Here is a 25,437-nt window from a genome sequence, read left to right on the forward strand (position 1 = left end):
TAAATAGTCACTGCGGGCTTGGAATGTAACTGCTGTTAGCTTAGTCGCGCTTGACTGAGGTACAAGTGTTTATCTGACACATTTAGGATACTGGGACATAATTTATGGTTTTTGATGTTGTCTAAGTGGAAGGGAAGAACAGAGACTTAAAATGACTAGATATTTGTGTTATATCGATCTTTAGTCATCACACTGATATATTAAAAGTAAGCTAAATTTGTCTTGTGTCAATTCATTTACTGTACTGTGAATGGGACTTGACATCGTTTTATTTATCTGCTTAGACTTGTTAATGTGACTACTTGTTCTATCTATCTTTCTATCTATCTATCTATCTATATGGTCATCCCTCTATTCATCAACATTATGATGTGTTGAAAGTACTGTGTTAAATTCAAGTTAAAGGTGATGGGGGAGTTGATGTTTAAAAAATATTGTTTTAAAATCTTTGACATTTTTCACTTTAATTACACAAATTGCCTGTTTACATTATGCCACAGAGGCCATATGATGATACATTTGTGCTAACATTCTCAATGATCAATGCATAATTCTACGTCCACAGAGCTCCCAGCAAGCTTAAGCCATGGATCAAATCCAACACAACAGGATATAAAATATCCCCAGTTGTGAACGTAACATAAGGCGACTCCTGTGCTTGCATGTGTGTGCGTGCGTGACTTTGTCGAACCATAGAGTTGTGTTGTGTGTTCCACTTGGAGAGTGTGTGTGTGGTCGGGCCTGGTGTGAGGTAAAGGGAGGCGAGAAAGCACAGATCGCTGTGTAAGCGATCCCTTTGTGTTGATTTAGGTAGACGTTTGCTGTATATAACTTTCAAGGCTGATAATATCATTGCCTCGCCAGATAAATAAAGCTTTGGCCAAACCATCGGGTCAGCTATCGATCCCTTCTGCGTGCAGAGAGAAAGGGAATGAGACGGCACTGGGACAGAGAAAAAGAGGGGGGCTCTTATTAGCATTCCATACCCATGACCCACCACTGACAAGTAAAAGAGATATCTAGCTCAACGCTTATATCTCCTGCTTTGCATACGTTTCATTGCATGAAAATGTTCATTAGGCTTATTGTCAATGACAAGCAACAGGGAAATGGAAAAAAAAAAATAAGACAAATAAAACTACGTATGTATTTTCATTATATCATTATAAAAAATGTAAATGTGATTCATTTGTGAAAACAATTTCTGAGTCTAAATTACAATTTAAAAAAATACGTTTTAGATGAGAGATTTGTATTTATTTATTTATTGGGAGGGGGGGGGGTATAGTTGTTGCAATTTTCTTTTCTTTTTTTTTCCCATGAGGTAGCTGATCTTTCTTAAAGCTTGGCATTTGGGCATATAAGCAAATTTATAGGCAATTCTTTCTAAGGATACGCATGTAAATATAACTATTTGCAGTTTCTTAACACAGGGAGTCTTTTCCACAAGGGAATAGTTGTAAGGAAATCCACAACTGAAAACACATTCAAATCGTGTCCAACAATGACAGCTTTTTATCATTTAGTCAGAGTTTTCTCCAAACGTTTTTTTTTTTTTTCACTCCCACCCATCGTCCCTTCTTTATCTTTCTTTGTTGTTTTAAAATATGCATGTCTCTCCGGAATGCTAGTCACGGGTCCAAACTTTGCGTCCAACCTCCCACATGAAATGATCCCCCTTAAAGGGGGCTCAATATGTCTCAATCTGCACTTCAGTTCACTCAAAGCATTTGGGTACAGGGGACAGACTCCCGAAAGGCATAAATTAAAGGACAAGTCACGGAAGAGCGACTTTATCAACACGTCATGGAGAAGAGTGGACTCAGCGACAGCAAGATTTTCAAGTAGCCTATTGCGCAGATGTCCTCCAAAAAAGTAAGAAAATTTGTTTTCATTTCGTCCCCCTTAAACGCGCGCGCGTGTGTGTGTGTGTGTGTGTTAGTCAGGGCTCCCGGGTGCGCGCGCCCGCAGAAGAGTGTGCGTGCACGCGCGTAGTGGTAGAATAGCTCAATAGAGATGGAGAGAGCGCAGAGGTGGAGGGAGAGAGCTCTGTGGGAAAGAAAGAGGCTAGAGGATGTCTCGACGTGCGTGTATGTGTGACTCCGACTGTCATTAACAACAAATCAATCAACACGTGGCATTTAAACTCGAGAGTGTCAGTTTTCCGTGTTTGTCTGTGTGGTGAAGAAATAAATCATTGCCGGAAAAGGGAGCTTTGGGGAAAGGAAAGTTTGCTTTGAAGGGAAAACGTGAAAGGAGGTTACCGAGCCCAAGCGTCGCGGACTGCGAAATATAAAATACAGTTTCTGTCTTATTTTTAATTAGCGGAATGACGCCAAGTGATTAAGATTAAGTAATTCAGCCGAAATTAAACTAAAACTTACAGTATTGGAGATGATCACGAATTTGTTGATTTTAAGAGACGGGTTATCGATAGTCTTCTACAATCTTCGATACTCTCCCTGGAATAAATTAAAAGCCTGCCTGTTACCGAGATAGGCTATATATTCATTGTTAGACAGCGGGCAGCTTTCTTCATTCAGTTTTTCCTTCAAGAACAGTAAACATGCTGACGTCAGATTATCGTGAGATCTTCAAGACAAAGCGCGTGCAATTAGTTTATTTATTCAGTGATGCAAATATGTTTCCACAGACATACACAAACGCATTTTCTGATTCCTACCACGTGGGCAGTAAAGAAATGCCGTTGCTACATACCTGATAACGTCCTGGCTTTTCAGCAATATTTACTGCTCTTTTTTTTTATAATACACAACAGATGGTTTGCGCCTGTGCAACCGCAGCCAGCGACACTCCCAATTTTACTCAGCAGCATTTTTGTTGCAGTTGCGCTTCATACTGCGACCAAATTAACCAAATTGACCCACTTTTCATAGCAGACAGCTTAATCCAGAATCGACCTATCTATCTATCTATCTATCTATCTATCTATCTATCTATCTATCTATCTATCTATCTATCTATCTATCTATCTATCTATCTATCTATCTATCTATCTATATATCTATCTAATGTATATATTTCTAAACAGTTCCTTTTTATAAACAACGTAAAACAAATAAACAAGCATTTTAGGCACTCATTCTTAGCAGGCGGCCTGACAGGCTTGGTGAATTATGTTGTGGTTAATATAGCCCTAATTTCGTTTTTATTTGCCTAATTTCTCAGCATGACTTCTATTTTCTTTCATAATAAATGACTGAAGCGTTTTGTCGAGGGATATTTTTCATCCCCGTTACATAGACCGGGTCTTGACAGAAGCATTATCTCTCTTGCTCTAGTGTTGGTCCCTGCGACGGCTCTCTGATCCCATGCCTTTCCCCCTTTATACTGCCTGTCTTGCCTATAGTTGTCGCAATTTGTGCGTTTGATAAATACATACGCATTCCCCCACTTCCAAAGAGAAGGGAAAGCGTTCCTGTAGTGTACTCAACTGCACTGATTTTGAATGTGAAAAAGATTAAATGACAGAGAAACCCATACTACAAAAGGCTACACACAGTAGAGTATTTTAAGTTTTTGTATATTTGGATATTCATGTTCCTGCATATGTGTGTGCTGAGGTGGGGTGCTACACATCCGATGTTACAGTATGGATAAGCTGCAGAACACTCAAATATAAAGCAGAACAAAATAGGCAGACACTGTCCATTAATTACACACACGCGCGCGCGCGCACACACACGATAGGTTAGTGAAATGAAAACCATTTTTAAGGCATTTTCATGCATAAGAATCCACCTCCCTCTTCAACTATAGGCAAAGCCACAAAGCCAGTTTTGTGAGATCGTGAGCTCAGATATGTTTTGCGCGCACTCACGTCTGAGAGATGGGGGTCGGTCTGAGAATATGAGAAATAAAAGAGAGATGGAAGGTGGGTTCGGCCATTCTTTCAAAAAGACCCGGTTCCACTCTTTAAAAACAATCTAGACATTAATGTTATTGTGGTATTAATGTGGTGTTCCTTATATATAGTGTTTGTATTTCCCATGATCTTCTATCCTCTTTTTATGCATAATCATAATGCAAGAAGGCCTGATTCCTTACCAAATACATTCCCAAATATCCTATCCGCTGTATAGCAATCTCAAGCCCCCTGCCCCCCACATCCAAATTCATTTGCATTCGTTGATGATATCAATAAAGAATAGCAGGGATCCTATTTAGATGTGGCAGGACTGGGGGAAGGTGGCTTATTCGGTCAAAACTGGACAGAGTGGACGAAGACCCTGGGGTCAGCTGACCATTCAGTGCAAGTTGGCGGGAGGCGGAGGGGTCTGGAGAGGCTTATTTGAGAGCAGACCAGGCAATGAAAAGGAGTCAACCACAAAGCTCGTCATACTTCAAATACACCCCATCACGTGTTCCGTTTTACCTCTCAGCGGCAAAATCTGAGGAAGGGAAGCTAGGTTTTTTAAGAGGGTAATTCCTCCAAGTTTGCTCTGGTTTTTACCACCGTTAACATGAACGGGGAGTTAAAATCATCATAGCTACCAAAAATACAAAACATTAAAGACTTTTAATATCTCACTTAAATGGCATTAATTCGATAATGTAGTAAAACATCATTATTTGTGTATTTAATTTAATGCAATAACGCAGTTTTGTGCCTCTGATTACACCAATGTTTGTAAAATAAATATCTTTGTAAAACCCGGGGAAAATACCTGCTTTGAACAAAATGCCTGGGAAATGGCTAGAGAGATTGTGCGTGGTTAAATGTGGAAATGTTTGAGGCCTGTAGTCAAACGGCTCATTGGAGGAGCTACGGCCAATCCTCATATGGACCTTTCAATCATTACAAGCTGGAGCAGGAGACCCATGTCTTTAATTCATAAAAAATTACTCTGTGTTCATGTGAATATAACATAAAGTTATATTTTCATTCTAAAGTTATTTGTGTGTGTGCCTCTCTCTCTCTCTCTCTCTCTCTCTCTCTCTCTCTCTCTCTCTCTCTCTCTATATATATATATATATATATACATACACACACATACACACACACACACACACACACACACACACATACACAGTATTGCTATAAGTATAGTATTATTATGATAGGCTACAGTAATATTATTTACGCCATATGACGGCAGTATGTAGAAACTGACAAAGATTGGGAAAACATGCAATTGTGCACAAAAGAAAGACTAGCATATGTTGTCAACGTAGCCAGACTAATCAAGTAAATAAAAAGTCTTATATCAAGATTTCTTTTTTTATGCACACAAAAAATTAATGATTAGGGTATTGATATAATGAACACGTTTGCAACACTTGGACTGTGACATCAGTAGAGGGACATTACATTCCATATTCATTGGAAGATCACTTTACTTATTGATTTATTCATTCGTTCGTTCATTTATTTCTTTATTTTAGTCGTTGAGCATGTATAGTCTTGCAGTAATTGCGTTGAACGTTCTGTAAGAGAGTTTATGTTCTTAAACAAGTAAGTAACAAGTAAGGTTATGGATATGTAACCTTGGCTCCATGCAGCTGACTTTGTAAAACTTTCACTGAATGTATCATAAAGATGCACAGATTGGCACCGCGTTGGGGTCAGAATATACCTGTCTCCACTAAGACATAATTATCCTCTGCTGTCGATCTTTCAGACAAGTTCACCAGAAGTGTAGTAGAGTTAGCTTATGTAGGCTAGATCTGCATTTAATGTAGAGCCCGGTTTAAAGTCACCACCATATTCCAAAGCAACGCAAATCGTTCTTATGATAATGTTCGGCATAATCCACAGTTTCCTCTGTTCCAGATTATCATTATGACCAATGATTAGTTTATTTTTTCAGAAGTTACATGAACAGTAGTTTGTTTAATAGGTTAACCTGTAAATTTTTTTCTTCTCCTGTGAGGTCGAAGGCTGGCGGCTTTGTTTTGGTGCTCTGGTGTTCTCATGCCATGTAAAGGGTGCTGTCTAGAGCTGTTTGTTTCTCCTTTTATTTGCTAGATGGCGCTCTGTGTTCTGGGACCCTCAGTTAAAGGAACAAACGGTCCTCAGTTTATTCTTTTCCCGTTTGCCATTGTTCACACACGCAGTTTTAATGCTTTTTCCTTAACCTGTCCTTCACGCTTGGGATTCGCGAGACATAGATTTGAATGTTTAGTGAAATAATAATAACAATCCAGTGATTACTATTTGGTTCATTTGTAGATTTAATTAGATTTGGAGGGATGTGCTGGCTGTTTCGGAGTATTTTATGTTTTTCTCCCCATGGGGGAAAATATATACATATATTATGCTTTATATTTCATATGGTAAATTATGCTGATTTGGGATTTGTTAATTCATTTGCTTTAGTTTATGAAAATGTTTAAAGAATTGTTCAAATGTTTTGATTCCTGTAAAAAAAAAAAAAAAAAAAAAACTTACAAAGTTGATTCATTATTATTTTAGCTACTCCTTCGAATAATCTATGAACAATCTATGATTTCAATATACTTCCAGCTGTATCCATCTCATTCAGCAATATTTAAATGGACTGGAAAGTCAATAAACTTTCACGTTAAAACAAGATCATACCATTGTGAATAGCCTTCTGAAATATGTTTTATAGTCAACTCTCGGTAGATTTTCTTTTCAAAAACGAGTCTGATAATGTTATATTATTACATTTTAACAGACAGAAATAAGCGGATTTATTCACATTTCCACAAAAACCGCGTTTTCTCCCCTCCGAGTGTTAAGAAGATATATTGCAGCACTTACACTTTCTCTAAATAGTGGCTTGTCCGTATTTGACGTTGATGAATGTGCCCACGACGTGAAGAACATTTAAAGATGTCGTTTAAATGTTATGCCAGATCGCTCAGCGGACGATGAGGAGTAGCCTACCAGTCCGTCAGGATTCACCAAAAAAAAAAAAAAAAAAAAAAAAAAAAATACATATAAAATATCAAAATAAACCCGATCTGCTCGTCTTTCTATTTTACATATTATTATTAATACTATATTGAGTTGTTCATAAATGCTCCGTTTTCTATTTTGCTTTATATCATTGAGTGTAAATCCAAGGTAGTCTACTTGGAACTTGATTTATGTTTCATATTAATATTTTGTAGTTTGCATGTTATTCACTTTAATCAGTAAATCGCTATTTTATAGGCTATGGTAACCCACGTTCAGTTTATTGCGTTGAGATAATTTTATTTCATGTTTGTATTACATTATCATATTATATTAATATATTTATAAAAATAAAAATAAAAAAAAGTAATAGTGGTGACATGGACTATGTTAACTTACGTCACCCTATAATAAAAACCATGATATGTAAAACCTGTATGCTGAGTCTCTCTGCCTGGGCCACTCAGACGGACTAGACCATATTAAGTTGTTTAAAGTTGTTAAATGAAACAGTTTATTGTATTTTCTGAAAACCCATGCGACCTTAACTGGCAGCAATTCATCTTATACAAACAAACAATAAATAAATGACTAGAAACAGGTTTCAAATACTTATTTGAGTGCGACCTGCATTAAAAGACCTAGGACTACTCATTTGCTGTTTTTTTTTAAGACAAACAAAAGGTAGTATATATTTATTTATTTACTACTATTTTTAAGAATATGTAATATTACAAAATGAATGATTAGTTTTGTTAAATAGTCAGTATAGGAGATTTGAACCATTTTATGAAATATTTGTATAGCCACCACACCAGCGAGATATAAAAGCCAAATCTGGGCTGAGAAACGGGTACAAAGAATTCTCGTGCTTGTGACATTGCTCGCTGTCAGGATAGTTAGCAATGTTCTAATATGGACGGTGGCTCCAGAGGCTCATCTCTTGGGGTTTTAATTAACAAGCTGTCTCAAAGCTGTAGAGATCTATCAAACAGCCTCTCCCCACTAGCGAACCCCCTTCCGTCTGAACAGTCTCGAAGCCTCTTTGGCGTTACTTGAGAGTTCTCCGTGACTCCCCATTCAGCTTTGTTCCTTTATGAATTCGCTTGCTTATCGCATGCCAGATTACATCGCAACGTAGTTCCTATGTTTGACTTTGGGTCTGTGTTCGCAATGGTCTGTGAGTGAGTGAGTTTGTATGCGCCCGATGAGGTAGAGGGGAGAATATGAGACGTTTAGCCGTTTCTTTATCTTGTGCACAGGAACTGTGATAAAACGCAGTTGCAGTTTTCAGCTACGGCCTCATCCACACACTCACCTACATCACTTGCACCACTGATGTGAAGGTCTCCCTGCGGAACAGACAGGGGCGAGTTCAGGGTCAAGAGAGAGCGCTGTCCATGGTCCTATTCAGAGGTGCCTGGGTGCTCTTATCAAATTAGACAGGACAAGTTTCAAATCGATGCCATCGCCTGTATCAGGAGACGGCAACTGGTTTACAACCTTTAACAAGCCAGCCTGACAGTCAGTGCTCCAAGCGCAAATACACACCTCTGTCACGGTGATGGAGCGATCATGACCGCTAATGGACGGGGAAGAAAGGGTGAGATAACACACTAGATAACAGGTGATGGTGATCTGAATCACGTTAGGAAAAACGCGCGTGAACAAGCAAGTTACTTTTTTTTTTTTTATATGAATCGAGACAATTTAAGATATATTCTAATGTAAGTATAATATCAATAGGTCTCCTTAACTGTGCTCGTTTTATTTGAAAAATAGTAATCAATAATTGTATTTAGGTGCTAGCATGTTTTTACACATACTTTACTATCATTCTAAACGAAGATCCGCTTTAAAAATAAAACGAAAAAAAAAAATAGTAAGAAGAAAAACACATAAATCGCATAAACAACTTGTGACAAAATAGCATATTTAATGTGACCTAGGTTGTTTAAATATCGAAACCCCGTTTGTTTCGTTGATTTATGATGCTATTTTTCTTCTACCACAATCCTTAAAAACTTTTAAAGCCTTAAGGGGGAAAAAAACTAAATATTGTATCACACCAAATCAGTGTTTAAATTACACTATTTAATTTATACGATTCTTTTATCGTTTCTAAATGTATTTTATTAATTAAATGTATGTATTTGTCTCATAACATGATACTTTTAATCACTGCATAAATTTGTTCAGGAGTCCGTTTTGCTAATGCTCTTACACTGAATATGCAGTGCTGCTGCAAAGAGCAAATTAAAACTGTGTTGCTGCAAATTACGAAAGCTTATGCTTTTAACAGTTTTCATCATAAAAAGTACAAAAAGTCAACAATGCAATATGACAATTTATCACCTATATGCATTCTTATTTGTTTCCAGGTTCTTTAAATCAGTTTACCTCTCCTCTCTCAGGTCCACTTTAGAACACTGAAGATGATACATGAACTTATTTTTAACTCTCGTTCTTATAATATCTCTCATGAATGTTACTCTCCTCCTCAGTCTCACTTTTTGACGTCTAAGATAAAGCGAGCAGGAAGCGGTGTTTGTCTGAACTTGCACACTGGAAACCTCGTCAGTTTCTCATTCGGTGACAGATTTGCTTTAGGGGAGTCGCCTAAAACAATAATAAAGACCTATTGTTCTCGAGCTGACTTAAAAGACTAACTGGGCACATTTTCTACGCCTTTGCCAGGTATAACAGACCTCATCACACACACATCATTCCCATCAAAAGTTGTGCTGTCAGCTGTCGTTGAATCCGGCTGGCGTTTTTCATCCTGGATGCTGATTCAGATGGAGACATGAAAGAACAGGTAGTCGAATGGAGGGACACAGCGGTTTGAAGCAGTGACGGTTGTCAAGGAGATGAGAGAGAGAGAGAAGCAGTCTATTTTGTACTGACACCACACTATGAAGGGTGAGAGACGGCACTGAATTTACGAGAGATAGAGACGGTCTAAACGTGAATGTTCAGCCACGAATCGGCGGCCCAATTAATGGATATTACCCATTCATCCATTTTATCACCCCATATATGTGCGATATATATCACACTCATAGACTCTCCTCTGTCTGCCTTGTTGCCTGTCAGGCTGTTTTTAACGGCAGTCCGTCAGACGGGCACCTACGTGGCCTCGCTAATTTGGGTTCATTGGATGGCAATAACTTAATTTAGAGCCTCATCTTTTGTGGCGTTTCTTAATGAGGATGCGCTGTGCAATAACGCGCCGGTTATTCAGGTGGGAGCAGGCAGCACCGCGCAGAAATGTGTTTAGACTCAAAGGAACCCGTTAAGCTTGATGAGACTCATCTAGTATGCGCGGCTGAATACCAGGGCACTATAAGCTTCTGACGAGACAGAACCGCGCGTAACCGACTCCCAGTCCTGACTAAGAGGCCTTCAACCTTACATCACACTGAATCAAGTGGAGAGTGGCGCATAATAAGAGTTTTAAGGCACTGTTGTCTGGTTTCATTGAAAAGGCCTCTTGTTGTTTAGAGAGGATCAGGTTTTATCGTGTCCTAACCCTGGGTCGCTGGATATCATGGTGACCCGCTTGGCACTCTGTGCGGGAATTCCATCCCTAGCTGTAAAATGACAGGTTGTAACGCTCCGAGCGCTCCGGTTACTATATGTGACCTTAACCGAGTGATTTAAGTCCAGGTCTTTTAGCCCTTGCTCTTAAAGCCCCCTATTAAGAGCTGAGTGCCGGAGAAAAAAAAAAAAAAAACACTTGTTTTTAGACAAGTGTGGGACGACCAGATGTGAAGTGTGTAGTGTAGCCTATATCTTACTGTGGTTGACTTAACTGTCCGCTCAGTTTCCAAAAATTAATTCAAGAAATTTAGGCATTTAGCTACATACATAACATGGAAATGTGATTATTAAATGAGCTATTGTTATTATTATTAATATAATTCGTTTTTATATATTCAACTTAATTATACACAAACTCTTTAAACACCAGAACATAAATCTGAACATAAATCTGACGATGAAATAATAATAATCATCACCTATATTTACTAAAACAACGAATAAATTAATTTCACAAAGACTAGCATTGCGTATATCTAGGTTAAGACTACTGAGTAGGCTAAATATCTTTTAAAAACTACGTAAAATATGATTCATATATATATATATATATATATATATATATATATATATATATATATATATATATATATATATATATATATATATATATATTTAAATAATCTATAAATAATATCACTGCATTGCGATTTAGTTTTACGCGAACAGGCGTTACCTAACAGGAAAAAAAAAGTTTTTGCCAACCGAGAGATGAACGCGCTCTTTCATTCCTTGTCCTGTTTTATAACACCTAATATCTTTGACGGGAATTTATCTTTACATAAAAGTGGATTCCGAACTTATAATTGTTTTGATTCCTTATCGCCATTCGCTTTCATCACATAAACTGAATTCATGACATTATATTCTCTGACCTACACTGAAATCAGTTTATGCGGGCTCCTACTCATATCTTTGAATTCCAAAGTCCGTTTATCATCGTCCAAGCAAGAGCAGGGCAATTTTTATCCACAAAAATATCCCTTTTTTATTGTATTTATTATTATTTTCCTTACGGATTTGCCGGCATGTTAAATTAAGCACCTGGGATCCCTGGATCCATGAGACTATACAGTAGTACAATTATTCTCGAAATCCAATAATTCACTTACGAGCAAGTGTTTCGAAAACACTGCATAGCAACACAGGACAAATTCAATCTTTGTGGGGTTTTTTTTCCTCTTGCACATCATGATGTCCCAACATAACTTAATGAAAGTTGTCTTCCCTTTTCCCTTTAAGAAAGAGGAGTGTGATCCATTTTGTGCAACGTGCTTCACTCAATTTCACACACACTCTGTCTAGCTAAAAATATCCGAATCGAAGACAGAAGGGGGGACAAACAGACAGCAACCTGAAAGCAATCATTTAAAGCCAAGACTCTGGCAGCAGCAGCTGTCCAGTACTGTGTGGCGTGATCAGCCCAAAACATACCCCACTCTCATGACACATTAACGGCGCTCTTTCGCACGTGGAAGCGTAATTTCAGGAAGCCAAGGTGCACGTGTGGGTGGGTGTGAAAGGGTGTGTGGGCCATGTGTGTTATATGAACTCATAACAATCAATCAAAAAGGGATAGAGAGGGAGCGATAAAAGTAGAGAAAGAGAGAAATTAACTGTCGACAGACAGACAGACAGACAGACAGACAGACAGATAGATAGATAGATAGATATAGTGGTGGAGAGAGCGAGTTTAATTATTTTTTCTTTTCTTTTTTCTTTTTCAGGACACGATAAAACATTGATTGTTGCAGTTTGCTGACCCGTAAAATTTGGGGGGCTAGATTTCCCTTCAGAACCGAGCATATAATTATGCAAATAGAGATCTGACAGCGATCTGGTGAAGACAAGGGCCTGGAGGAGTGACAGTCCAGCTTCAGCAAGTGCTCGACTCTTTGAGAATAGTTCATATTTGGCGGCGCGTGAGAGTATGGGAGGAGACCAGAGCGCGTGTGACAAAAAACACGGGGAAATTGAAATATCAATCAAGGGCTTCATAGACTTCAAATATAACGATATTTTTGCGGTTAAGTGGGACTCTCCTGGAGTGAGCGTGATGACAAAAAGTGTTGAGGATGAAATCAACACATTACCTAAGTGTTTAAAGTCTGACAATTCTAAGGTGAGATATAAGTTTTAGAGTCTTTGTCTGCAGTGTTTGCACAGAATCCACCAACAGTTCACACATTTTAGGCTTTACAAATTTAAACGGTGTTAAAATAATTAAACAAAACCCCCAAATTAAATAAAGGAAGAGAAGTATGAGTAAGATAACTTTTTTTTTTTTTGCACAACTTAATTTAATTAGTTTAATTTGAAATTACCTATGCATGGTTTTGATTCATTAAATTCGTTGTGTAAGTGTACAGCGCCTCTATGCTTATGCAGAAGTGGAGTTTTCAAATTAATTTTCCATTTATGTTTAATGTTATTATCGGATAAATGTCCCTGCTATTTAAGTTATTCAAATAGTTAAAAATCATTTCGTGTGACTTTACACCTCTTCTATGATGAACGTTTTATTTATTTCATTGTGAGGAAAAAGTCTATGCGATGCATCTGCTCTAAGACAATAGAGCAGCAAACATTATAAAGCTGGATTTCTGGCAAAATACATTTTCACTAAACTTGTCTACTTTTCTTTTTCCGATTAATTATTCTTTTTGAATCATGAATTTTGTGAATTTTTAAAATATGATTATTTGAAAATCAGTGTGGCGTAACAAGACATGCAATAAACCATTTTGTTAACATGTGACAAGGAATCCATAAAACAGAGAGTACCTTTTTATACCTACATATGAGCCAAAGCCATTACATCTGATTGTTTAAAAATGTTCTTTTTAAAAATAATTATATGTAAACACAAAGTAGCTACATTCAAAGTTTTTTTCATTACTACACCACTTTTAAGATGTGTGTTATATCCTACGTTTTTATACCTTTATTTCATGTAACGAACCGTTGTACAATTTTAATTTATAAAAATGTATTCTATTATCTTCTTTGTTTTTCATTCATCTAAACAAACAAACCAGACATGGAAACAATACATTCCAGCTTTTTTCCTCTCTCAGGACAATTAACCATTAAATCTAGAGCGAGGCATGACATTTTGGTTTGTTAATTTTCGCAGGACAGTTGTCGTCAATACCGCTTTGCTTTGACTGTGTCACTCTCAGGTCATAACATAAGTTAAGGTCTAAAACAAGCAGTTGGAACATAATAAAAACTAGGTGCTATAGACATGGCTTCATCCGATCCTTCTCTGTCTTTGACTGACACTTATTTTGGTTAACATTGGTCTCATTGTAAAGGCCTGGGCTCCATCTAGACACAAATATCAGCTTTCGTGATAGAGTTCCTCAGCTGTTACGTGAGAAGAGCGAGTCATTCTCCGAGCAGGCTCACCTTCCCTGGGAACAGAGCTGAGAGGAGAGCCGCTGGAGCAACAGGCTTTATCGGGCTCCGAGGATCTTTCCCCCGTCAGGCTGAACTTTAACCCGACAACTTCTTGGGCTGAAAGTGATGCCTTTACGATCATTAAGTTGTAAATAAGAGTACCATGTACATAAAGCATTCTTGTGACACAAACCGATACAATTGAAATCAAAAATAGTTTTATAGGCCACGCATCATTTTTTATTATTATTATAAAGAACTTTTATAATAATACATTTTATTACAGCATGGATATATTACATTCACATGATATGAAAACAAACTGACTATTAATCGGGGCACAAACTGCCATCAATTCAAAGACGAAGGACTAACATATTTGAACGCATTATGAGAAGTGAAATCAAAGTTAAAATATCTGATCTAATGTAACCCTAGAAAGCGAATAAAAAAAGGCAGAAAACCCAGAAAACATGTTAAACTTCTATTATTTCAGACAAGGATATCTTAGATTAAAATATCAATTGTTAAAATGATTGCTTATTTACAAACCAATTAAGTTTTCGATTTGGTTTAAGGCTGTATTAATATTCACATATGGCTTGTCAGTTTTGAAAAATCAAATAAAGATGAACGTTGTGTGTTAATTCTTTTGGCAACAATATTGGGATCTGAATTGAACAGTTTTAACTAGACAGTATAAGCAACTTGCTGTTGATCATCTAATGCATTTTTGCAGGAATATTAAAAGTTTAATTATTTGTTAAAACAGTTCAAACACAAAAGCCTCTGGGTGGGGTCTTGCATTTTGTCAGGTGTAGTCACATCTCTATTTTGGATTTAAAAAACATATTTAAAATGGAATATGTATAAAGCACTAGAACTACTGATATTGATTACCTTCAGCAATATGAAATAGCAATGATACTTCTAAAAAAAGTGATGAGACTAAAACAGCCTTTTACTGTGAGATTAATTTTTAAGCGAATGCATCTGTTGACATGCCTGAATGACACATCTTTAAGCCTCCAACTAATACCAAATTGTCCAGGAGACAATGTCTCTTGTCTTTGCTTAGACAGTAACATAACATGCTTTAGCTTTAGCGGAGGGTGACAATGATGTTTTAAAACAGTCCAAATAGTCATGGACTTTGCAAAAAGGCCAGGTTACATTTGCAAACATCTTAAGGAATGGCTTTTATACTTTGGATAACATTAAATTGTCCTGATCCTGACACATACGATGATATTCCAAGACTGACATCTCTGCTCTGTCAAAGGGAGATATTCCTAAAATTCATGCTCGCACAAGGTTTTAAGGGATTTAAAAAACGGGAGAATTCATTCAATTTGTCATGCTGTCAACTGCTTACTTCATTGTGTTCATTCTAAATCTAGTCTTGAGATAGCCGTTCAATGGATGTTTGATTCTAAAGTTGCTTTTTTCTTTTGTAAAGTGTTATGTGTATGAATCAAACAACCCGTAAGCCTTTAGCATCTGACACACAAAGTTCTTAAGCGCACAAGCTCTTTAAATGCAAGTGAGACCCTGGAAAGAAACAATGAAACAACGGGGGGAAACCAAAGAGAGATACAAAGACTTTGAAGGCAGGCACTAGGACCCGTCAGACTCGTGTGTGTGTGTGTGTGTGTGCAGGTGCTTCCCAGGCATTAGCTCAGTTCAGGACAATGTCAGGATAATTAGAGGTGCATCAAGAGGCGGTGTGCGGCGCCGCCTGTCAGCCTTAATCTGGCCACCGATGGGCCACCACCAAATCCACACAGCGGCCCACAGGAGGCACAAGCAGTGAACCCATATTGCTTTGACAGTTGCACTCATCCAGAAGTAATGCAAAACGCTATTCTGATGTATACAGGCTGACCCTGCACTCCTCAGAGTCATACAATTCACTGGGAGGAGGGCTTCAAGGAGGAATATTTTCATAAAAAAAACAGAAGAAAAAAAAACAAAGAGGGGACTAAGGTGGGCTCTGGTTTGGGATCTGTTAGCCCTCTATAAGTCTTCATTTTTTATGCGGTGGGAGCTGCGTGTGGTGACCGGACTGGAGGAGGACTCATCCTCGTGGTCCTTAAGGGCATCGCTGAAGAACTTAAAGATGGAGTGGAAGCTCTTCCATGATGTTAACTCGTGCTTCTCAGTACCTGCAAAAGACAGAACATGAAGGTGGACATGAAAAACATACAGCCATAAAAAAACCTTTAATATAATCATTGTGTTCATATTAGAGGTGGAATATGGGTTAGGGTGGTATGGGTAGGTATAATGGTGGGTTAAGGTGTAATGGATTGGTCAACAGTGCAATTATAAAGGTAACTACTGAAATTAATTCCAGATGTAATTACATGTACAATTAAAATGTACAATGTAAAAACATGTATCTACACAGTAAACACATAGTTTCAAATTATTAATTTATATGTAAGTACATAGTAGTTAAGTCCACTTAATATAAAATGGGACCCAAAAATGTCCCTTTAAGGTTAATGCACCAAGCTGCCATACCCCTAAAGGTACAATTTCTACATAGTCAAAGTGTATGGACAATAATACACTTTTTAAAATGATCTATTTTGTGTTCTGCATGAGGTTTGGAATGATATGAGGGTGAAAAAATTATGACAGAACTTTCATTTTTAGACCCAACTGTTCCTTTAACACTTCCTACTGAGGTCTTCAGGCCCCTTCGATTAAAGGAAGGGATATGTGAGAACTATTTCATACTCTGAATAGTTTAGTGCATCTGATGCCAAGCAAAAACTTTGGACCCTGTGTTGTGTACTGTGTGCCCCAACAAAACATTTTCCATCTATTAGGATATTGCGTACTTCAGGACAATGGATGGAATGGCCGCTATCCATGGAAGATTACATTTTCTCTCTCTGGAGTTCGATACACCTATCACTTAATCCACAAATGGCTCAGTTTTCCCTCAGTGGCAGCAGGTTAAAGAATTCCCATGTTTGGGTCACTGGTTCCAGGTGAAGTGACATGTACACCCTAAGTCCTCATCAGACCTTTCAAAGTCCCACAAGAGCCTTTCACAGCCCTCATAATGCAGCACTTTCAGACAGGTAGCGTCTGGCGCGAAACAAGTACACTGGGTCTGTTTATTTATTGTGCTGTTTGTGAGAAAGGTTGAATTGAACCCCGGCTAGATCAATTCCTCTTTGAACCATTCACACCGTACGTAGCTTAAAGTATACGACTGCCTTGATATAGGTCTGCATCAGTTTGTGTGGAACAAAGAGGATCAGACTGATGTCACCCCCCCCCCCCCCAAATCACGATTTCTCATTCTTTTCCCCACATTGCAACTGGTGCATGAACTTGCCCGGAGGGATCCAATTAAAGACCAACTTTAAGGACCATGCCAAAAGTGCACTCAGATGGCCATGATATTGACCTCCATGTTTATTACATTGAACTCTGTCTGGGCAGTATTGATGAAGATAGCTGTGGTGAGATAGGAAAGAGGTGTGCATGTGTATCAGAATGGCCGAGTCTTTCTAACTCGGCCAATGATCAGTGCCTCAGGTCAAGTTTACCAAGTTGACGATCAGCGAGTCGATACCTGCTGCCCAAACAATCTCTTTAGTGGTGTAGGTCCTGGCACAACAGCACTCCAGAGGAGAAGACATTGCCTCCACTGCTCTTATTTATAATTCATACCCAATTTGGAGCACACAGCCTTTACTTTGCCTCCACTTCAAGCCCCCTCACCTTTCCCAACTAACCTTTTTATTTGTCTCTCTTTCTGTTTTTCCCCAGGACCAATTAACGGCGATGGGTTCACTTTTTGTTACCTTGAACCGGTGGTGAACCCCTGATCAACGAGAGCGACTAATACTGATCCCAGCCACGGGGTCAGCCACAGTGCGTCTCCGAGCAGATATGCAAATGCGCCGAGCCCCTGTGGCGACCCTGCGGGAGCTCCGCCCCTGCCGGCGACATCACCTTTGATGAGGGTTCACAAGCATGCCTCACTAATGACCCTTTATTACTCTACCTTGCCATCTCTTAATTGCCAAGATGTGTTGAGTGTAATCAATAGTGTATGTGTGCCACGGCGTGTCTCAGTTACGTCATTCGCTCGCATGGACACACAAAGAATAGCGGAAGAGGACAGCCGTGCCTGGCTAGATCGCAAATTAAATGAATGCCATTAAAAGAGATGGCCATTGATTAAATGTCATCTTTCAATAAAGAGAGCAATGTCTACTGCACATAGAAGTAGGAAAGTCTCTTGTTCTGGTGTTCCTTCAGTTTTTTTCTTTTTCTCTTCACCTGGGGGATTTTTTTAAGTTCTTTAAACTGGAGGGATATAATGCTGATAATTTCTTTAATAACTTACAAATAATGGCACGCTACTATTAAAAATCCATTAACATTTAAGTGGGAAACAGATTATTAAAGCTATGAAAAAACTTTATGCTTCAATTACAATACACAGAAATGATGACAATAAGCAAAATTACATTTTGCCTAATTACAAATGATTTGATTTATTTCCTAATGTAAAATTATATTAATTACTTTTTCAGTTTGGAATTAAATTTTATTTTTCAATATGCATTGGCTAATAAATAAAGTTTTGTATGTTTCAGATAAAAATAGATTATATTTAATATAAATATATTTATACATATTTCACATATTTATTTATTTTTACGTTTAAAACAGTAAAACATTATAAGACAGTATAAGAAAGCACTGAAGTATTAAACTTGAAAATTAGGTAACTAATTCTCAAAGGTAAATTTTATTGAAGATATTGCAGAAAATCACATACAATTTAATGTACAAACACAATGTTGTGCTTTCTGTTAACATCATAATTATGAATAATACACATGTATTTGTGTTACATGTAGAAGTTGCATCTTTTGAACTACTTTCAGTGAAAACTCTCCAGCAGGCAGACTATGCTCACACGACCCAGACACTCCTCACAACATACTCATGCTTACAAAAATGCTTGTGTATATACACACACACACACACGATTTTGATATCCTCATCTTCAATGACACACCTCACAGTATGAGCACAAACACACTTGCCGCTCACACCAGGCCACTGTTATCTATGTTACGACTCCATTTGACCAGTGTATTTGTCATAATGACGCTTCATATTTCACTACCCCATTAGGACGTCTTCCAGATGCAGATCAAATCTTTATAATGAACCATTACATTATTCAGCTGGATACCTTTGAGGGTAATTTAGTAGTTCTTTGATCTCGCTGTGACAAATAGTGTTTGAAACATTGTCCCAGTGACAAACACACACTCTCTCTCTCTCCCTCACACACAGACACACTCGCACAAACACAAGCACTCTTTCAACATTCATGTCAACAATAAATCAAGGAAGACAAGCTTTAGCTATCGGCAATTCCTTTTTCTCCGTTCACCAGAAGCGTTACAAATGGTAATCGCGTGTGATGGTAAAATGCTCATGAGTGAACGATGCTCAAGTGAATGAGCAGTCAAAGCACCGCCGCAAGTAACACTCGCAGAGTGAAAAATATCAAAGTGTGCTGATTGTAATTGGTCTCCATCTGTAGCGCGGCATTCAGTCGTTGTCTCCTAATTGACTGGCATATTCTATTTATTTGTCAAAATTACTTGATTTCATTGCCAGACATTTTTCATGTTGTAATAACACAGTTGTTGAAAAATTACAGTATCTGCTATTCTAGTAATTAAAATAGTTCAACGTCTAACTGTCTTACTGTGATTGTTTGCAGTTATCGTAGCTTTTTATGTGCGTCTGTCTTTTGTGCACACACTGCAAATAAGCACAATTATATCCTTGACCTGTTCAACACACAGTGTGCTTATAGTTTTACTTAAAACTAGAATGAACTAGTCAGAGTAACACTAGCAGGGGAAACTATCCGTTGCACGATGTGGCGGAGTCTATTTGCTATCTGTGTCCCTGTTAGCAAAGGGCTTAGATTTCCGGTCCCAACGCTTTCTGATATTTGTTTGCTCTATGCTCTAGCGGTTTGGCGCTTTTGCCATGCATGCTTGAACATCTGAGAAGCGATCTGAGAGAGTCGGCTCGAGGACAAACGAGGCCAGAACAGGTGTCAACGTTCTAGCACGTTGTGTTAACTCTGTGATGGAGAAGCTACGATTCGTGACACAACTAATTAAATCTAAATATACTCTATAGCCAACCCCCACCCGTCGCTCCCCCGACACAAACCCACTGCCCTTCAAGGATATGGCTCATCCCTCTTCACGTTAGACGCCAAGAGCAAATATTACTGCTGCAACTAGAGCGTGCTTTGTTTGCATTATATCTAATTAAATTAATGCATTTGAAAAAAAATAAATAAGCACTTAAAATTGCAAATAGAAAAGGGAAAAAAACCATGCATGCACACCTACGATTTCATCAAAAAGTCTCTCTGTCAATTGCCCATATGCAGGACCTGTCTGGCGGTGGGTTCCCCTTGTTCCCCCCCTCCTCTGCCTCTTTTAATTACTTTCCTTTACTTATTATTGTTGTAAGAGCAAACAGAGGCAGAACTCATTACACATCCATAAATGAGAAAGCGAACGTGTGGCTTCAGGGCCTGCTGAGAGAACCTACAATTCACTTATAAACTTGGAAACAAAGCAAGAAGGGGTAAAGAGTGAGTGAATGAAGGGAGAGCAGGAGACGAATGCTATGAAATGAAGTTTCATTCCTCTCTTTTCACATTATTGAAGCTTGGAACGGAGCAAAGGCAACAAGAGAATGAGCTCCACAACACATTTGTCCGTCCCTTGCAGCAGTTCAGTTTTTTTAGTGTTTTTTTTCTTCTTTTTTTTTTGAGAGTGGGCGCCTCAACTTAGCTGTAATAAAGACGACAAGTTTTATAGAGCTGGAATGGAGTCTTTACGAGATAACCGGAGAGCAAGGGCCAGTGTGGGATGTGTAGCGTGAGTATTTGAGAATCTGGGGGACACGGAGTCAAATCATACCACAGGTTCTGTCCCCACCAAAGACAGCTGTAACTACTGGCAGTGGCTTATTCTGTTGCAGAGTATTCAGGAGAGAAAATCTAATGGAGGCGCTTGGGTGTCTGAATCTGTTTTACCAGTCCGACTAAAGCTAGTCATTAGCCCAGGCTAGCACTTTGCGAGTAAGCTAGCGCTTCATTATACAGCTTGACTTTGCTGTTTGCTTCTCTATAAAATAGCCTGTAATAAAGCAAATCAAGAATCACAGAGGAATTCCGAAACGACAAACCATATCCCTGACAGTGGGGCAGAAACACTGATAGCAAGGCTAATCTGAAGACTAATTTGTTAGCAAGTCAAATAACCTAAGTCCACAGTAGCATAATTAAGTTAGCCGCTGATAAAAATGCCTGCAGATGTCAGAGTCGACTCCGGAGGGGAAAACGAAAAATAAACAAGAATGACGGAGAGACCCGGAGTGCAAACAAATCCTAAGCCCCAGTTGCTCATCATTACAGTACTAGAATATTCATTAAGTGGTCTGTGGAAGAGTGACCGAAGCCTTACGGTATAAGATTAATGCAATCAATGAGCTCTGATTTAGTACTATGTATAGCTTTTATTTTTAGATACTGTATATTTTTAAGTATGCCATCAATGTTGAGGATATTGAGTTATACATGCTACATAAGAAGGTTGCTTTATTCATGTAACAAGTAAAAAAAAAAAAAAAAAAAAAAGAAGAATAATGGTCGTTATAAACATACACATGGTCAACATTTTGTAAGAGCAAAAATGTAAAAATAGTAATCTATTAACATGAATAAATCTATTTTTAATCTATAATAGTCTTTCCCCTGCAGCTCTTTCACAAAACAGATGAACAGAGTGGATAAACGATCATTTGATCTCACAAAGAGGAGAGAGAGAGAGAGAGAGAGAGAGGGAGAGGGAGAGATGGAGAGATGGGGGATCAAAACTGTTGCAAATGAACTGAGTATTAATGCGGATCTGTCATCAGCACAGCTCAGGTACACAGAGGGTTAATTCACACAGGCTTTAGCACCAGCACAAGACAGCGTGTCAAGAGTGTACAGTAACACAGCACATCACTTGCAAAATTGCACATACACAGATGAGAGGTGTTAGATACTGTTTGATGAAATTGGCACCGCAGACAAAAGCCCTCTAAAAACCGTCAATGCATTTGGATTAAGTACACGGTGACCGCGTGAACATTTGCACATTTCCTCTGAAATCATTTACAACATAAAACACCACTGCATGTGTGTAACTTCACAACACTCTCTGGTCCATTTTATGTCACCTTTACTCTCTTATATTTGAGAAGATGGAATATAGATGTGCAAAACTGTACAACAGGATCTGGCTTTGGTCTCTTGTTTAGATACGGCTACACAGTCATGACAAGATGTTACAAATCCAATAAAATTAGAAGAAAATTAGGCCAATTCTTAGAAAAGGCAACCGTGTACCTCCACAACCTCTTTTCTGGTGCTCTCTGCCTCATCTCCTTAAACTGTGTCTCAACTAGACATAACACACTTCCAATGAAAAGTAATATGAGTAAGTAAATGTAAATATAAGTGAAAATGAAGTATGTATTTAATACACTTACAGCGATGAGGAGCAGGATTTTGGATCAATGAGATATCTCTGCTCAGCATGACAACTGAGTGACCATCAGAATGTCACTTGTCATACAGCAGCTGGGTAAGTCACTATGTTACATGAAGCACACTACCATTCAAAAGATTGTGGAGGGTAAGGTTTTTTGGTTGCACTTTATTTTACAGTACGTGTACTAACATGTACTTATAGTGTACTTACAGTGTATTTATCTAAGAAAGTTCTGGATGGGGTAGGGTTAGGTTTAGGGGTAGGTTCAGGGTTAGTACCTAGTTATTACATAGTTATTTTAATTACTATAATAAGTACATCGTATGTACATGAGGAACAGGACTGTAAAATAAAGTGCTACTGATTTTTTGGTCACAATTTATTTAAGCGTCAAATTCTCGCTATTAACAAACTCTTAACTACGACATTTGTCTCAAACTTTTGCTCAATTAAATTAGCTGCTTATTAATAGTTAGAAAGATAATTGTGAAGTTTAGGTATTGAGTAGGATCAGGGATGTAGAATATGGTCATGCAGAATATGTGCTTTATAGGTACTCATAGACAGCCTATATGTTAATGCTAATAAGTAACTAGTTAATAGTGAGAATTGGTCACTATAATATTTTTTTTCTCACAATTTAAAGTAAATATTTAATATATTCTAATCTAAATTCTAATCTATAATTCTGTGTTGGCAAAACTGAATTTTCTGTAGCTATTACTCCAGTCTTAAGTGTCACACGATCCTATAGAAATCATTCTTCTAATGATACAGATTCATTTCTTATTATTATCAGTGCTGCTTATTATTTTTGTGCAAAATGTGATACATTTGTTTATCAGATTTATGATAAAGAATAAAAATAACAATAACACTGACCCCAAACCTTCTATGGATAAACATGACTATATTAATCTTGCATGTAGGGTGAGACCTAAATGATGACAAAATGATGTTATATGTCACTAACTCTCCCCTCTTCCCACTAATGAGACCTCCACGTTAAACCTGATGAACAGATGAACCCTACAGGTGCTGCTACCTTCTTAACTCTGCCTGGGAAAGTGAGCGCGAGGAGGCGTGTGAGGGAAAACAGGCAATCAATGGCAGATCGATACATAAATAAGAACACAGTGTTTGAGTGTGTTTACTAAAGGAGCAGCAGCAGTCATGGACCGAAGATAGTTCCGCACTTAAACGCCATCCATACCAACACTGTGTAAACTACACAAGACAATGGGTTCTTTTTGCTTCTGCTAACAGTGAGATGCATCTACGAAATGGGTGTGTTTGTAGACTGAATCACGAAAATTGATTTGATTGCACTGGACATGTTTCAAATCTCAGTTTAGTTGGAAGGTGTGAGCAGATGTGGGATGATGCAAGACGGTGTAAATCAAACCACGGGCTAATGCAGCCATTGAGTCAAGCACACAACGCAGCAGGACAATAATGGAGAAACTGACTTGGCAAAGAATTATTACATGCGTACACTGCACCGCCTTGAGTTCAAAATTGTTTTTTTTTTTCATTGTAAGTTTGACACCCTTAACCAGAACAAGTTAGTTTTTTCTGTGTTATGCACTTCATAATTCACATTTTTCAAAGCAGCTTAACAGAGAAATGTCTCTTAATGCGTAAGCCAAGGTTAACTTTGGCAAAGAAAAAAAAGGATATTCAGGTGAAAAGAGAACCTTGATAGAAACCAGACTTTGTTGGAGGAGCCTGTCATCCTCTGGCAAGGCAAGGCAAAAGAAAAAAAAAAAAAATATATATATATACAGTCAGACACACACACACACACAAACATGTATAACTCTGTATTAACAGCATAACAAATGTAACGGCTGTAAAATATTACTACAATTTACACACACAAAGCATGTATAACTGTATGAACAATGTATTTTCTATTGTTACAATTAAAAGGAGGGTAGGGAAATGTAAGCTAATTTGAAACTATTATGTAAATTATACGTGTTTTGTATATGAATTTATGCTATATTATGTAATCTTGCTTTTTGCTGTAATTTTTAATACATTTTTAATCAATCAATACGGATCAGGCATCTCGAAAATTCCCTCATACATCACCACCTATGCCAAATATCATTGCATTACATTTCATGCATAAGACTAGTCACATATTCATTAAATAAGTTGCAAAATGATTTAGTTAGTTGGAGAATTCCGTTTGTAAGAAAAACAATAATAATGCGATGCAGACCGGTTGGGGTGAGGCACCCCTCGCTGACTAGCTGGCATAATTTTGCAGTTGGCGGCGCTCACCAACACAGTGGACTTGGAAGTGTGATCTGAAGCTGGATTACTGGCTTTAAAACTATAAGTACACAGCCTTCACATGTGTTTAGCATCGCAAGAGAGCTCCGTGACATACTTTCCAGGTGGAGCTTTCAGAAGGCTGTCTCCTCCAGCCCAAGTGGAGGCAAAGCAGGGCGATCAGCCTCTCGCTGTGCTGTCATCTGTAATTACGGGGGCATCTTCAGAGCGGCCCCATGCAAAGCGGGTGGCAGACAGGCTAGCGGCTAATGCACAGGACCCACACTTCACATCAGCGAGGAAGGCAGGCTGACCTTGCTTGCCTCACATTAGCACTCTTATCTGGTGCGTGTGTGTATGTGTGTGTCGTGTGGTGGTGTGGAGGTGTAGCAGATAGTCCTGGAGTGGGCCGTGGGGGCGGGGAGGAGCAGAAATAGATCACTTAGGGGAACAAAGTGTAATTAATGGGTGGAGAGAGATAAGAGTACCCTGGCCACTATCTGGGAATGTGCTAATGGGGTTCACACACACTCAGCATGAGCAGGTGATGACCCCTGACAGTGTGTGTGCATGTGTGTGTGGAAGAAAACAATGTAAACTGATGTGATGGATATGAGTGAGTGACTGTGACTGAGTGAT

General features: G+C 38.3%; 1 protein-coding gene and 1 long non-coding RNA gene across 4 annotated transcripts in view; one reads left to right on the forward strand and one right to left on the reverse strand.

Moving 5' to 3' along the window:
• Positions 1-1,577: 1,577 nt before the first annotated feature.
• Positions 1,578-18,149, forward strand: LOC113049292 (uncharacterized). Its single transcript, XR_003276593.1, has 2 exons — positions 1,578-1,875; positions 17,684-18,149. It is a non-coding gene; the product is annotated as an uncharacterized LOC113049292 (long non-coding RNA).
• LOC113049291 (protein FAM172A) overlaps positions 14,125-25,437 on the reverse strand; it is a 160,178-nt gene continuing 148,865 nt past the window's right edge. For all 3 annotated transcript variants that reach the window (XM_026211504.1, XM_026211502.1, XM_026211503.1), the window contains one exon: positions 14,125-16,056. In XM_026211504.1, coding sequence (XP_026067289.1) covers positions 15,908-16,056 — 149 coding nt within the window. In that variant the 3' untranslated portion in view covers positions 14,125-15,907. The remainder of the gene's footprint in view (positions 16,057-25,437) is intronic.

Source organism: Carassius auratus, chromosome 30 (assembly GCF_003368295.1).
Source record: "Carassius auratus strain Wakin chromosome 30, ASM336829v1, whole genome shotgun sequence".
NCBI classification, from domain to species: Eukaryota; Metazoa; Chordata; class Actinopteri; order Cypriniformes; family Cyprinidae; genus Carassius; species Carassius auratus.